The following is a 14,428-nucleotide window of genomic DNA, read 5'->3' as shown; positions in this document are numbered from 1 at the left end:
CATATCTGGTAGCCATAATGCTGTCTCTTTTCACAGCATTTCTTACCTTCAACACATGAGATGGCAATTCTATGTGTTTTTCTCACAAGATGGATTATTATCTACATGGACAAACTTAAATAAAAAAAAGATTGCTGACAACTATAATAGTTTCCTTGAGATGGCTGCTTGCATAGAATTTCATTCTCCATATAAATTCCTTCTTATACAAATTCTCTAGTAAATGAATCAGGTAATTACTGTAAAATATATAGTGGGTAGTAGGACTGGAGCTACCTAGCACATTTTTAGCATTTTTTTGCCATTCCAAATTAAAAGACAATTAAAAAAAGGTAACACTAAAAACCTGGAATTTGCCAGGCTTTTTCCAGCTAATTCTATGTGAGACTATTCCAACTGACTTATACTATTTTAAGCCTTTCTGAGCAGAAAGGCTTAAGAAGGCACAATACAAAATTTGTAGCAGTTTCTAGAATAACAGTTTGCATAACAAGGTGCATTAATCTTATATGTTAAACTCTTAGGAATTTTTTCATTTTTCAAGCATACAAGCATTGAAAATGTAGGCCTAATAAGACTTTAACATAAGTACCCTTGGTAAGGCATTTGGGATGAGTTACAGTGTAGGTGTGCTTTATAATCTTGAAAGACTCTAATAATTTTGTCTATGAACTAAAAGAAAAGCAAAAAGTACTATTTTTATTAATTTAGAGCATTTTGTTTGTTGTTTGCTGCAAGTTTTTTGGTCAGTTATTAAATACTAAGTCAAGCTATTTTGACATCATATATTTTTATAAGTATTTCCAAGATTAAGCTATAACACTGTGACCTTAATGATGCTCTTAATGAAAATTTGAAGTAAATGTGAACAAACATGAATTTATGTAGCTAATAAGAATGTAAATTTCAAACTATTAATCCATGTGGTTAAAAATGAACACATAAAGGAGATAAAATAAGATATGGGTATCTTTTGAACTTTTCCTTAGGAAGTTGTTTACTCCTGTGCAACTTTTCAACCTGGCTACTTTATGTGTAATAAGAAAAGGAAAAAAACAACAACAACAACAACAAAACCACAAACAAACAACAACAACAACAAAAAAAACCCACAAAACAAAACAAAAAAAACCCCACAACTTTAAACAAAAAAGTAGGAAGTTGAACTAAAAAATGGAAGCTATTCTGCCTGTTGATTGTGCCTTTTTTTGACTAAATATATTTATGACTCAGTAATAATTCTGACATCTCTGTAAAGTGTTACAGAAAAAGCCAGTGTTATCTTAGGGGCACATCAGCACACGTACGTAGATCTCCCAGTACATGAATCTTAGAACACTGGGATCAGAGCAAGGTTTACTTCCTAAGGCAAGTGTGTTGCAAAACTTCCTCAAAGCTAAGTCTCCCAGTTAAGCGATATTTTCATGGATACATGAAACAAGAGAGAAGATCTCACCCACCCATTGACTAAGGACAGGTCAGTTTTAGACCAGGTCTTTCCTGCAGTTTGTGGGTACAGGGACATTAATGTTTATGTATGTGTTGGAAGGAAATATCTAGTAGAAGTGCTAACTATGTCCACTTCTTTCTACTTCAGTTAGTAAAAGGGAGGTGCTACCCCCATTTTCCCATTCTGTTCACCCTGTTGTGTGGAAGAAGCACACAGATTAGGGCGGGGGGAGTAGGGCAAATCTATTAGGAAATGATGAAAAAGAAGCTTATGCTTTAAGGTAAGAAGCTGCTAGTGGAAGAACCGAGCTCACACAAGTTTCTTTGATCTTTTGTCTCTAAGTGAAGCTACTGACAGGCAGCAAACAAACACATGAAAAAGCCCTCTACTGATTAAATTATTTGATGTTTTATAAAATATAATTTTTGTTTATTGCCTGATACCTTTAAACTGAAAAGTTGACATGACAATCTCCTTAGCATCAACTCCTGTTTATAGAGGGATATTTTATCTACAGTAAAACTTACTGGCTTTGTGAAATCAAGGTCTGTGCATAATGGCATTGCCATCCATGACTCCTTATTTAGAGATTGTCTGCTGTAAGAAATCTGAGCCATTACAGCTACTTGGAATATTCTGATCCATCTTGTTTGTCCTGATACCACAGGTGGCACTGAGGCAGCCAGGGTGGAAAGTATCCTGAAAACATCTAAGAATATGCAGGAGAAAAAATACAGTTTTTCTTCGTCTTTTCTCTCCAGGTATTAGATAACAATCAATTTTAAAAATAAATACCTACATGAGTTATCAAATTTCTAGATTTCTTTTAGAAAAAAACAAAACCAAACCAACCAACCAAACAAACCAATCACACAGAGGCCATGAACAAAAAACCCACAGACAAAAACCAAAAAGATATTTCACTTCCTGTAATGGGATCCCTTCTTTTGGGTGACAGTAGGATTTTACTAACCCTGAAGTCCTACAGACATCATTGTGTTCTGTGGCTGCCTCCATCCTATGAAGCAGAACTGTAACTCGATCACTGACATGGCATATGGAAAGGAGACTGACTTCTCTATAAATTATCTCAATAACTTCCTTTTGCTATCAAACTAATAATTTGATTTGGCTTCTTGTTGCCTGTTGTATTAATTTTCAGATCGAGTTATTTGAACTTATTGAGTTATTGATTCAATTTTAATTATAACATTAACTTGATGTTTACATTGTTTAAGTATAATTAGCTCAAAGAATGTTTAGTAAATTTGCATAATAAAAAGCTTAATGAAGATACATTTTTTCCTCATGTTTTCATATGACACTCGCTATTCCGTCAACCTACCATAGTTTCAAAAGTCTAAAGGTAGAAAGAACATCAGCTGAAAATACAGTAAATGACACATTTTTGCTTACTAGCTACTGTCTAGTCTTGGTGTACCAGCAAAAAGCAAATGTTGGCTCCATTACCCATTTCTATTCCTAATCAAAACAGCTCTGAAATCCGGATAAAATTTAATTTAATAACAAATAAAATTTCTTATATTTCTTATATGGCTATTTTTATTTCTGTCACACCGAATCCTTGGCAGTTTTATTTTTCATTTAAGATTTGCAAGAAAATGGGGATGAGGAGTCATTTTTTGTCATATTCTTATCTGTGCTTTCACTATTAGTCTTGTGAAGACAGGAAGCAATCCAAGATCTCCAGATAAGTGAACTGACTAAGCAAAAACCACAGTTTAGAAAAACAAATTATTTTTTGTTTATGTGAGAATAGATATTTTTTTTTCAGCTAGGTCAATAAATGAGAACTATAAAATCAGAAGGAATTAATTGCCTAAACTGACACATGTCTCTTGTCAGTGTTACTTTATATCTTATTTGGTCTTTCTAAACATCAGGGACACTGTTTTTAAAACAATTATATCCCAGATGAGTAATATACTAAAGGCAGAAAAGCTCAGAGTCAGACACATGCATGAGAAAGACATGAAAATATGTTATCCATAAAAGCATAAAAGAACTTCACTTGACTTGCATGACTTTTTCTATCAAGTATGCTACAGCAATCTTTTGATTCTAATATGAAACTATAGTAAGGATCATTGCACTAATGCATGAGGATTTGTGATAATGTTGCAGAAATTTTACTGTCAAAACTGAACTGCAGTGTAATGACTTTTGTTATCATGGTTTCTAATAACTATTCAGCATGAATTGACCCTACATATGTTTTACTGCAATAATATGTCAGTTATCCAAAAAGTAAAAAAAAGAAACAGAAATCAATAGATCCTCCCCCCTACAACTCTTACTATAATGTGGGCACTTGAAGATAGCAAATTGTGAATATGAGAATGAATATTTTACTTCCATTTCAAAGCAATTATAGTTTGCATAGAGACTATTTTTAAATAAAAGTTATGTCTACAAAAACAATTATCAAAGTTTTGTAAGACTGTTCCAGTTGCAGTGTTAAGGACAGATTCAAATAAATAATAGGTTCTTAAGATATAATCACATCACATACCTCTATATTCAGGAATCAACTTTAAGTTCATGATGAGAACAAATGCCAGCATCTGTTAGTATAATACATCACAGGTATCAAATTTTGCTCATGGAATAGATATTCTAAGATTGTTCAGTACAAAAAAAAATAAATATATAGTAAATAATTAGATTTCTTTCTAAAGCATGATCACATTCCCGGTGCTAATATACTAGGCCATAGAGATTTCCAGAAGAAATTTGTGTTACGTATTTGCAGGGCAGAAGCTGTATTAGGCAAGATGTTTTTCCTGTAGGCCTACCACAGAGAGACCAACCTACAAATCTTTCACACATAAAATTTTGCCGCCCCAAAATACACACGTAAAACCTGATAATCTATCAACATTATTAAAAAAAAAACCAAAAAAAACAAACAAAAACCAACCTACCTTCAAAGGCAAATGTTTAGGGAAAATATTAAGTACTAGATAGAATGTATTTAAAGACAATGTCTAGATCCACCACAATTAATTCCAATGTCATCTAGAAAAGATGGAAATGTGTCATTCACGTTATGATGAAGCTAGCATACCCAACACGACAGACATATCATTGATCATTTGAAGATACATATAAGCAAAAAAAAATAAAGAATGTATTTGCAGAGGGAAGTGTTTTTCTCAAGGATAGTAAACTATTCAGGAAAAAGAAAAGAGAGAGAATAAGAGTATCTCAAGATAAAGAACTATAGAGGAATATTTTTCTTACCCAGAGTGATATTTGATCACTTTGGTATTTGATCAAATTAAACATTAGGATAAATCTAAATGCCTCATGGTACTGATTACATATGTAATAAAGAATCTTTGCAGACAGAAATATATTTTTTGTTGTTAGTGAAAGTAAATATTATGTATTTACGTTCTGGCCAGCAACTATCCAAAAATAAAATACTTAAAAATATATAAAATTAATTAAGTAAGCAAAATGTTATCTCAAAGTCATATAACTATGACATCTTTACAGTCATCTAAAATCTCTACAAAATACTCTCAAGAGACAGGGTTACAAATTAACATTAGCAGATTCTAACGTCTTTGGCACAGAATAAGAATATGGTTTAGAAACAATCAAATGCTTGAATGTGATATAAAAATTAAGTCAAAGAAACATAATGGTAGCTCAGAATTTTTGAAATACCTGCATTTAGGAGCTTAGTTTTCAGACACACCAGGGTGAAAATCACCCTTTGAGCTTAATTTGCTTGTTTTTGATAACACAAAACCTGGTGGCTCCAAACATTCATGCAGAGAAAAATAATACTGAAAAACTGAACCTCAGTGCTGCAAATAGGAATGGAGCCAAAAAAGATTTCTCACATGTGTTACGCTGGGCCTATATATGTCCACAATGCATTTCTGAAATGCTTGTCTTTAAGAACCCAGGTCTTCTGATTTATACCAGAAACAAAGAAATTAGACTTTTTATGTAACATGGACACTATAAAAGTAATAAAAACTTACTGTAGCTTTTAGGTTTTTGAAAATTGTTCATGAAAACAGTGAATCATCATTCCTTGCATTTGTCATATGTATTCCTTTCTACTTCACTGAAACTTTATACTCTATTCAGATCACTTCATCTAAGCTCTTCCCTTCAGGACACTATCGACAATCTGAGACAATTCTGAGAACGCATATCCGTCATTTTTTAAGTTTTTGCCTTCCCTGTACATCTTATAATACTTCATATGGCATTCACTCTTCCCTACACATATTTCTCCTTTCTTCTACAAAACCTCTTTCTCATGTCCACAATACACCACCCCATCCTCCCTGCTTCTGCCCTTTTCCTCTTCTCCCTTTTCACTCTTCTCTACAGAGTCTCCTGGGACTTTTTTTAAGTCTCTGGATTTTGATCCTTGAGAGTGATCCTGGAATCACTTCTTGAAACTTCTTACATAAAAAAGAACTCTAGAAACTTCAGCTCTTCTTAGTTAAAGCTGAGATCCTCATCTGTCTTTTTGATTTCAGAAACTTAACAAAACCATAAAATCTCATGAGATTGGTTAGAATGAAGAATTTATAATAAATAATGGGACCGAGTTTAGAAGACAAAAGCAGAAGCAGAATTACACACACACAAAAGCATCATTCTACCAATGCTATAGAGTAACTTTGCATTAATCCCAGGAATTTATAAGAGCGAGGATGCATGTGTATTATCCACCGGGCTACTATCTGCTATAGCGCACTGGGCTCTCCTTAAATACAGATAAGAAAAGTTACCAACATTGAGAAAATGTCAGTGGAAGAAGAAACTCTCTTCCCATCCACCTTCTCTGTAGAGAAACAGGAAGAAAACATTCATCTCCTCCCAAGAGCATGTTTTTATATTCCACACATGGAATAAGGTATTATGCTTTTTATGGGCATGGACCCTCTATCCAGCAATGTATATCCCCTCCACTCAATAAGTGCACCTTCCTCAGTGCAAACAAGCTTACACAGTCATGACAAAGCACTTCGTCATACCCAAGCACTATTTCACCCATTGTCGAGATGGAGCCTTTTCTGGAGTTCAGCAAAGCAGCTACTTAGGAGCTCACGGCAAACCTACTTAATTAGTCAGGGCAGTTACTATATCCAGTTAAAATTATACAGAAATAAAATAAAAATAGCAATTTGCCTTTTACATTAGTATTTGTAAAAATTGTCTTCCGATTTTGAGTAATTATACATATAGGGAAGACTGTTCTCAGGATTTAGGAAAGGATGAACATTCTTTTGAGTGTTCATGTCACTGTAATGCATATATATAGCACACAAAAAATCATTACTTTGACACTCCTCCAGAATTGATTTTCAGTTGCAGTTGTAATTTGCTTATTAGCAAAACTCTAAGAAGAAAATACAGCTGCTTTTTGTAGGAGCTGTATATAATCAACATTTTCTCCTTTTGTCATAATTTCTAATTACTTTATTTATGTGATAATGGTAGAAATATTTTGTTTTAATAGTTGAACTAGTTATTTGTTTAACAAAGTGAAGAATTATCAAAAAGCAAATTGGATTGGTTGTCTCTGTAATCCTTATATTAATATTGTGAAGAGAATTTCTCATCTTCATACACGTACCACTGCTGAATGGCACAGAGGACTGTCAGAAATTCTAAACATTGTCATCACTAATTTCTAACACAAGCTAGGTATATGTATTGTAATGCGATATACTCATAACCATTTACTTCATAAACAAGATTTTAAAAAGCCAAACAAATGATTATATAGCACCGCTAATGAAACCAAATCCTGTTGGTAATGCATTGCTATTTTGCTGTATTTTACTCTGTTTATTTTATTGTATTCAAATTGAGAATGAAAAAAGCAATAATATATACCAACTCATTTGCAATTTTCTTTGCTTCCAGACTACATCGAGATGCATGATAATATCATCCATACTATGTCCAGAAGAGGTATACTGTTGAGTGGGAAATCAAATATTACCAAGAACTACTATATTCTGAGAATGTAGAAGACACATATTCTCATATCCAAACAAGCAAAAGCTCCAGACGATAATATGACATTGATAAATTTTTCTGGAGAGAGACTTGAAGAGAGTATTCCCTGATTCTGCATTCAGAAAAATAAATACTTTAAATTCCTTCTAGAATCCAGTCCTTTTAAGAAATCATTTCCATACTGATAGCATTGTCTCTGCTATTATATCTACAGAAAAAAATTTACACTCACTTGGTAAGGAAAGATAGGCACTGATTTGTTCTGCTTTTTATGTTTTAAATCTCCAACTTGCTCTCCAGATCTGGCTATCCCTAAGAATATATGACTTAAACCCAGTTTTATTCTTGAAATGTAGAAGGGCTATGTAGTTAACGAGAATATTTTGGAAAGGATTTTCTTATTTATATTTGTCTGGAACAAACTGAATACACTGAATTTTAAAATAAGAGATTAACTGAAGTAGTATATTAGGAAATGAGCAATGGATGAAGATATGGGTATAAGACATAAAACAGATTGATAAGAGTAAAGTACTGACAAATAATCTGAATTTCACACTTTGACACTGTACTTTCACAAAATGGACTAAAATATATATATATCAGGACCTGCTTTCTGCATAAATGACCTGAGTTAACAGAGTCTTACCTGAAAATGTCAATATGATCTTAAGATCAGTGAGCATGATGACTTAAATGCATATTCATTTTCAGAAACATAGGCAGGTGAGGTCAGCAAGGAATAACCTGACTAACATGTCTGAAGAGTATCTCTTAATTGATTATAGATGGTATTGATAGGCTTCTATTTTGAAAGCTATATATAAATACAAAGAATCATATTATATTTCCAAAACAAAGTTTTACAGCATCACTTGACTCAGGTTCCATAGGTTTCATTGTTGTATTAAAAAAACAAAACAAAATCAAAACCTCTATCCTTTTAAATGTAGCTAATTAGTCAATAAAACATTACACCTGGCCATTATACTGCCATCATGGAAGTTCTTCAAACTATATTTTACCTTTAATATCATTTGAGTTTTTTCTAAATTAAAGGCTTACAGAATCTGATTGCAGCTGTCATAAAACTCACAATTTCCAGAAAAAAGTGTTTATGAAGAAGGTAAGGTGCATTTTAATTATTACATAATATATTTATATACATAACATATGTATGTATAAAAATAAATACCTTTCAGGTGTAAAAACTGAATATATGATAACGAATTTGAATACCTTACATGAACTGCTCTTTAAAAATAAAATAAAAAGAAATAGCAGCAAGCAAGTAAAAAAAAAAATACAAAAAGTGTGAAATAGGCAAGAAGAAAATAAGAATACAGGTGATCAGTATTACTAGCAAGTATTCTATTTTTATTAACTAGTTGCATTGATGAAATTAATTTTAGAGATGAGCTAAATGAATTGAATAAGCAATACTAGCACTTTACCTGCTGATGATCTCTAACAGCAGTTTCCACCCTGATTTTCTTGCCATAGAGTTCGATGAGGTCTTCTTTAATGTTTAAGTAGTAGTTCTGAATGATTTGATATTCCTGAGCTAACCACAGATTTTCTTTCATGAGTTGATCCAGAGTAGTCTAAAGAGAAAGACAACTAATTACACTTACTGTAAAATCACTTTCTAAAAAATAAAATTTTAAGTCACTTCCACAATTCCCTTGACTCATTCACTTATGAACATCTGAAAAATATTGGTGACAAGATTATGGTCTTAGCTGAACAAATGGAAAAACTGCAAATGAATTTCAAGTGTCTAGTATTTTGCTGAATATATTTATAATGAAATAAATGTTATTAAAAATTAATTTGTACAGAAAATTACGTTGTAAATAATTACAGTAGAAAATGTTGAAAGAACACATCCTCTATCTTATTACGTAAGACATTTCTGCATAGAAATTATCTTAATTGCCAGAGAATAAATCAAATTCTTAACCCACATTTTACTTTCCCAAACTCTCATTTTCCAACTTATTTGTAAGACTGAGACAATGCAAAACTCATGTATTTTCTTAATAATTTTTATATTTCCAATTTGATTAACATTATTTTAAAGACTCATACAATTTTTTGCTCTCAGTTTGCTACTAGGTGAAGCAGAAGTTGTTTCAAATGTATGCTTCTGTAATAAGAAACATTTCCATTCATTTAAATTTGATTTTGACTGAACTGCTTTTGATTATAAGGCATAAACTTGCAACAGTCACATAATTTTCTAAGAATTTTTTTTTAGCTTACAAAGATACAATCTGATTTCATTTAGTTTTAAGCTGATTTTTGACAAGGAATAGTATTTTAATTTTCATTATTTTTCCATTAAAAAGTACTTGAGCAAGGAGAACCCAGGTAGACTTTTACCCATAAACTTAGTTGAATATTGAAATTTCAGAGACTCTTGACATTCAGAATTTCTTTTAATTTCATAACTATAAACCAAGATGAACAATTTCCACATTTCAAAATATTACTTCAAATACATTTTAAATTTATATCCTTAAAACAGATTTTTAAAACATCATGGCTTGTGATGACAGTGCCTCCTCCAACTAGAGAGGAGAGATGCACCAAGAAAACCCTAAAGAGGAAGCTTGAAACTTACTAATTTTACATACAGAATCATAGAATAGTTTAGGATGGAAGGCACTTTCAAAGCTCATCTAGTCCAACCCCCCTGCAATGAGTAGGGACATCTTCAACTACATTAGGCTGCTCAGAGCCCCGTCCAGCCTGACCTTGAGTGTTTCCAGGGATGGGGCATCTACCACCTCTCTGGGCAACCTGATCCAATATTTTACCAGCCTCATTGTAAAAAAATTCTTCCTTATCACACAGTATGTTTGGGATTGGAAGAGACCTCAGAAGATCACCTGGTCCAATCCACCTGCCAGAGCAGGAACGTCTAGATGAAGTCACACAGGAACATGTCCAGGTGGGTCTTGAATGTCTCCAGGGAAGGAGACTCCACAATCCCCCTGGACAGCCTGTTCCAGTGTTCTGTCACCCTCACTGAGAAGAAGTTTCTTCTCAAATTTAAGTGGAACCTCTTGTGTTCCAGCTTTATCCCGTTACCCCTTGTCCTATCATTGTTTGCCACCGAGAAGAGACTGGCTACATCTTCATGGCACTCACTTTTTATATACTTATAGACATCAATAAGGTCCCCCCTTAGTCTCCTCTTCTCCAAACTAAAGAGACCCAGCTCCCTCAGCCTTTCTTCATAAGGAAGATGCTCCACTCCCTTAATCATCTTTGTTGCCCTCTGCTGGACTCTCTCCAGCAGTTCCCTGTCCTTCTTGAACTGAGGGGCCCAGAACTGGGCACAATATTCCAGATGGGGTCTCACCAGGGCACAGTAGAGGGGAAGGAGAACCTCTCTCGATCTACTAACCACCCCTCTTCTAATACACTCCAGGATGCCATTGGCCTTCCTGGCCACAAGGGCACAGTGCTGGCTCATGGTCATCCTGCTGTCCACCAGGATCTCCAGGTCCCTTTCCCCTACACTGCTTTCTAATAGGTCATTCCTCAACTTATACTGGAACCTGGCGTTGTTCCTGCCCAGATGCAGGACTCTACACTTTCCCTTGTTAAATTTCATCAGGTTATTCCCCGCCCAACTCTCCAGCCTGTCCAGGTCTCGCTGGATGGCAGCACAGCCTTCTGGCGTGTCAGCCACTCCTCCCAGCTTAGTGTCATCAGCAAACCTGCTGATAGTGCACTCTATTCCCTCGTCTAAATTGCTAATGAATATATTGAATAATACTGGCCCCAGTACTGACCCCTGAGGCACTCCACTAGATACTGGTCTCCAACTAGACTCCGCACCATTGACTACCACTCTCTGGCTTCTCTCCTTAAGCCAGTTTGCAACCCACCTCACTACTCTATTGTCCAGACCACACCTCCTCAACTTAGCAACTAGGATGCTACGGGGGACTGTGTCAAAGGCTTTGCTGAAGTCAAGGTAGACCACATCCACCGCTCTGCCATCATCCATCCACCTTGTTACATTCTCATAAAAGGCTATGAGGTTGGTCAAACATGACTTACCATTAGTAAAGCCATGTTGACTGCCCCTAATGACCCTCTCATCCCTGTTATGCCTTGGGATGGCACCAAGGACAAGCCATTCCATTACTTTCCCAGGGACAGAGGTGAGGCTGACTGGTCTATAATTACCCAGGTCCTCCTTCTTGCCCTTTTTGAAGACTGGAGTGACATTTGCTTTCCTCCAATCCTCGGGCACCTCTCCCATTTCCCAAGACTTGGCAAAAATGATGGAGAGTGGTCTAGCAATGACTTCAGCCAGCTCCCTCAGCACCCGTGGGTGCATCCCATCTGCCCAGAACCCTGGAGACCTAGGGAACTTTTGTAAAATTCAAACCTTGCTTTAGTATCTCCTGTGTCTCTAAAAAAAATCCTGTGAATTAGGAGACTAATAAAGTCTAAGTTCTCTGGGTCACAGTGCATAATGCTGAAGAATCCACATGTTTTTCAGAATCTGTTCCCAAGTGGGTAATTTAGGGCCTCACTTTTTAAAGACAAAACTATCCAAGGGAAATTGCAGCATGCCTGAACAAGTTCCTGGCCATCTCTTGGAACTACTTGAATTTTGGGAATTCCCATGAGAGTTAACATGTTAACGATGATTTTACTCATTTTTCTATGCAATGCCTTAATCAAGATATATCCACTTTTGTATCTGTATTTATATGCAATTTCTGAAAACTTTGGCTAGAAGCTTGCTGTGCTTATGCGACTAAATCTAAAAATTCTTCCTGTACAGAACTGTCACTCTCTACACCATTACAATATTAAAATGCTATGTTTTTTGAGAAATTTTGAAATAATAAAGATGTAGAATCTAGTGAAGAAGATGTGATTATCTTTTTATTAATCTTTGGATAGAGGTAAAACCTGTTTTTCATGTGGATGCCTTCATTAACAAATATGCAATGCTTGATATTTATATGTTAACATTCGATACCTGCAAACAAGTAGTTTTCAACATTGCAGTACTTTCACATACATAAGGAACATGGGAAAATGACAGAAAAATTTGCTTGTAGAAAACAAACATCAATATAGTAATTTTCACCAATATAAATGCCTGAGTACAAAGCAAGTGAAATTAGGCTGTTTCATGTAATTTAAAATGGTCCAGATATTTTAACAAAGAATATTAACGTACTAAAGAAAAGAAAATTACCTTCTACAATTTTATAAGATTCAGTGGCTATGTATATATTATTAGTCATACCAGTTGCCCAGTCCCAAAAATTGCCTCACCACACAGCTTATGTCAGCTGAGATGGATAAAGTGAAATGGTTCTTTTTGTCTAATTTACTCCTCTGAATAATGATATGAGGTTCAGAAAGTAAAAAGCATACATCATTTAAATACCTGACTGTCACTCACTGATATTTCTACAAAGGACTTCCCAGAATGTAAGCAAGGAAAAAAGTCTTAAAGGGCATTCTATCTTTATGAAAGAGAAGAATAGTCAAACTGACCAAACTCAGTATGCCAGAATGTATTTGTTTGATTTCTCCACACATTGTGGAACTAACATCTGAAATATGGGAAGAAATTTTCTATATTTCTACATTCAAATAAAGTTATTTTCTTCAGTGGAAGAAAAAGTATAATTGAAGGCTCTTATGTTAAATGAAACTTGAGTCACAAAGCAGAGAAATCAAATTAAACTAGCAAATGCTGTATTAAAAACAGATGAAAAGAGATATTTCTTTGCACCACATGTAGCTCAGATGTATGGATTCTTGTGAATATCAAAAACTTACAGACATTTAAAAGGGACACAGAATTTCCAGGAGGAAATATCCACTGGAGTTTATTAAATAATAATAAAATAATAAAATAAAATAATAATAAAAAAAAACTGGAGCTCAAGAGACTGGAAAGCTGGGTGATTAATCTGGAGAAGTATCGCAACATGGTTGCTCTGTTATGCTTTACCTGGACATCTGGTATCAGAGGTAGAACACCAGGCTAGAGGAAATTTCCATCTGATTCAGCACATACACGCTTTTGTTTTTATGTTCTCTGATTCAGCACAGCAGCCACGGAAGTGTCTCTCTTTGCCTGGAACAGCAACACTTTTGTGTGTGTTTGCTGCACACTTTGAATCGCAGTTGTGTATGCCATAATGCAAAGTCATACTGAGATAATAAAATATGTGGAAGCAAGAAAAAATAAAAATACCAAAAGCCTCCCCCAAAACTTTCAACAAATTGTTAGCACAATGACTGCTGAACTAGCCAATAGGAAAGCAGATGCAACACTATGCAATACAACAATGAATTATCAGTCCACTAGCTCAGGCCATGCAGAATTTCTTGTAATAACTGAATTTCAGTCCTTTTAGGCTGCAAACAGAGATCTCCACTAATGTAGCCATGACTGTTACAGACAAGCAAGGGATACTTGGTGTCTGCAGCACAGAGAAAATGTGTTTCATGTTATCCTTCTATCCTTTTATGTACACCAATACCAATCACTTTGTGTTGCAAGTGATCCAAGAATAATTTTACGATTTCATGTTTGTGTAGCAAATGTTTGTAAAGAATTGCAGAGGCAAATCGTAGGATCAATGATTTTGTCTGGATAATGGTATACCTATAAACATGATATAAATCCCTGTGGTTTACAGGACAGAGAGTCGTTTTGAATCATCACTCTGACACCATAGTTTTATTTGAAAGAACAATTGATTTCGACAATCAAGTGCATCAGCACAATAAACTAATTATTAAAGGGTCTATATTAATTGGTTATACTACTTAAATTTGATGTTGTGAGGAGTGAAATTGGTTTCTCCAGGCAGAAATGACTGTTTATTTTGTAGGTAGCATCCTGTTCATAACTCAAATAGCAAAATAAGAAATAATTTATCTTAAAATTACTGTATT

General features: G+C 34.5%; 1 protein-coding gene across 1 annotated transcript in view; it reads right to left on the bottom strand.

Annotated features, from left to right (window-relative positions):
* CCDC178 (coiled-coil domain containing 178) overlaps positions 1–14,428 on the bottom strand; it is a gene marked incomplete at both ends in the record, with an annotated part of 166,807 nt that overhangs the window by 55,028 nt on the left and 97,351 nt on the right. The window contains one exon of the mRNA XM_080364136.1: positions 8,926–9,075. Coding sequence (XP_080220262.1) covers positions 8,926–9,075 — 150 coding nt within the window. The remainder of the gene's footprint in view (positions 1–8,925; positions 9,076–14,428) is intronic.

Source organism: Nesoenas mayeri (genome assembly GCF_963082525.1).
Source record: "Nesoenas mayeri genome assembly, chromosome: 2".
Lineage (NCBI taxonomy): Eukaryota > Metazoa > Chordata > Aves > Columbiformes > Columbidae > Nesoenas > Nesoenas mayeri.
This window is presented reverse-complemented; position numbering and strand designations above follow the sequence as displayed.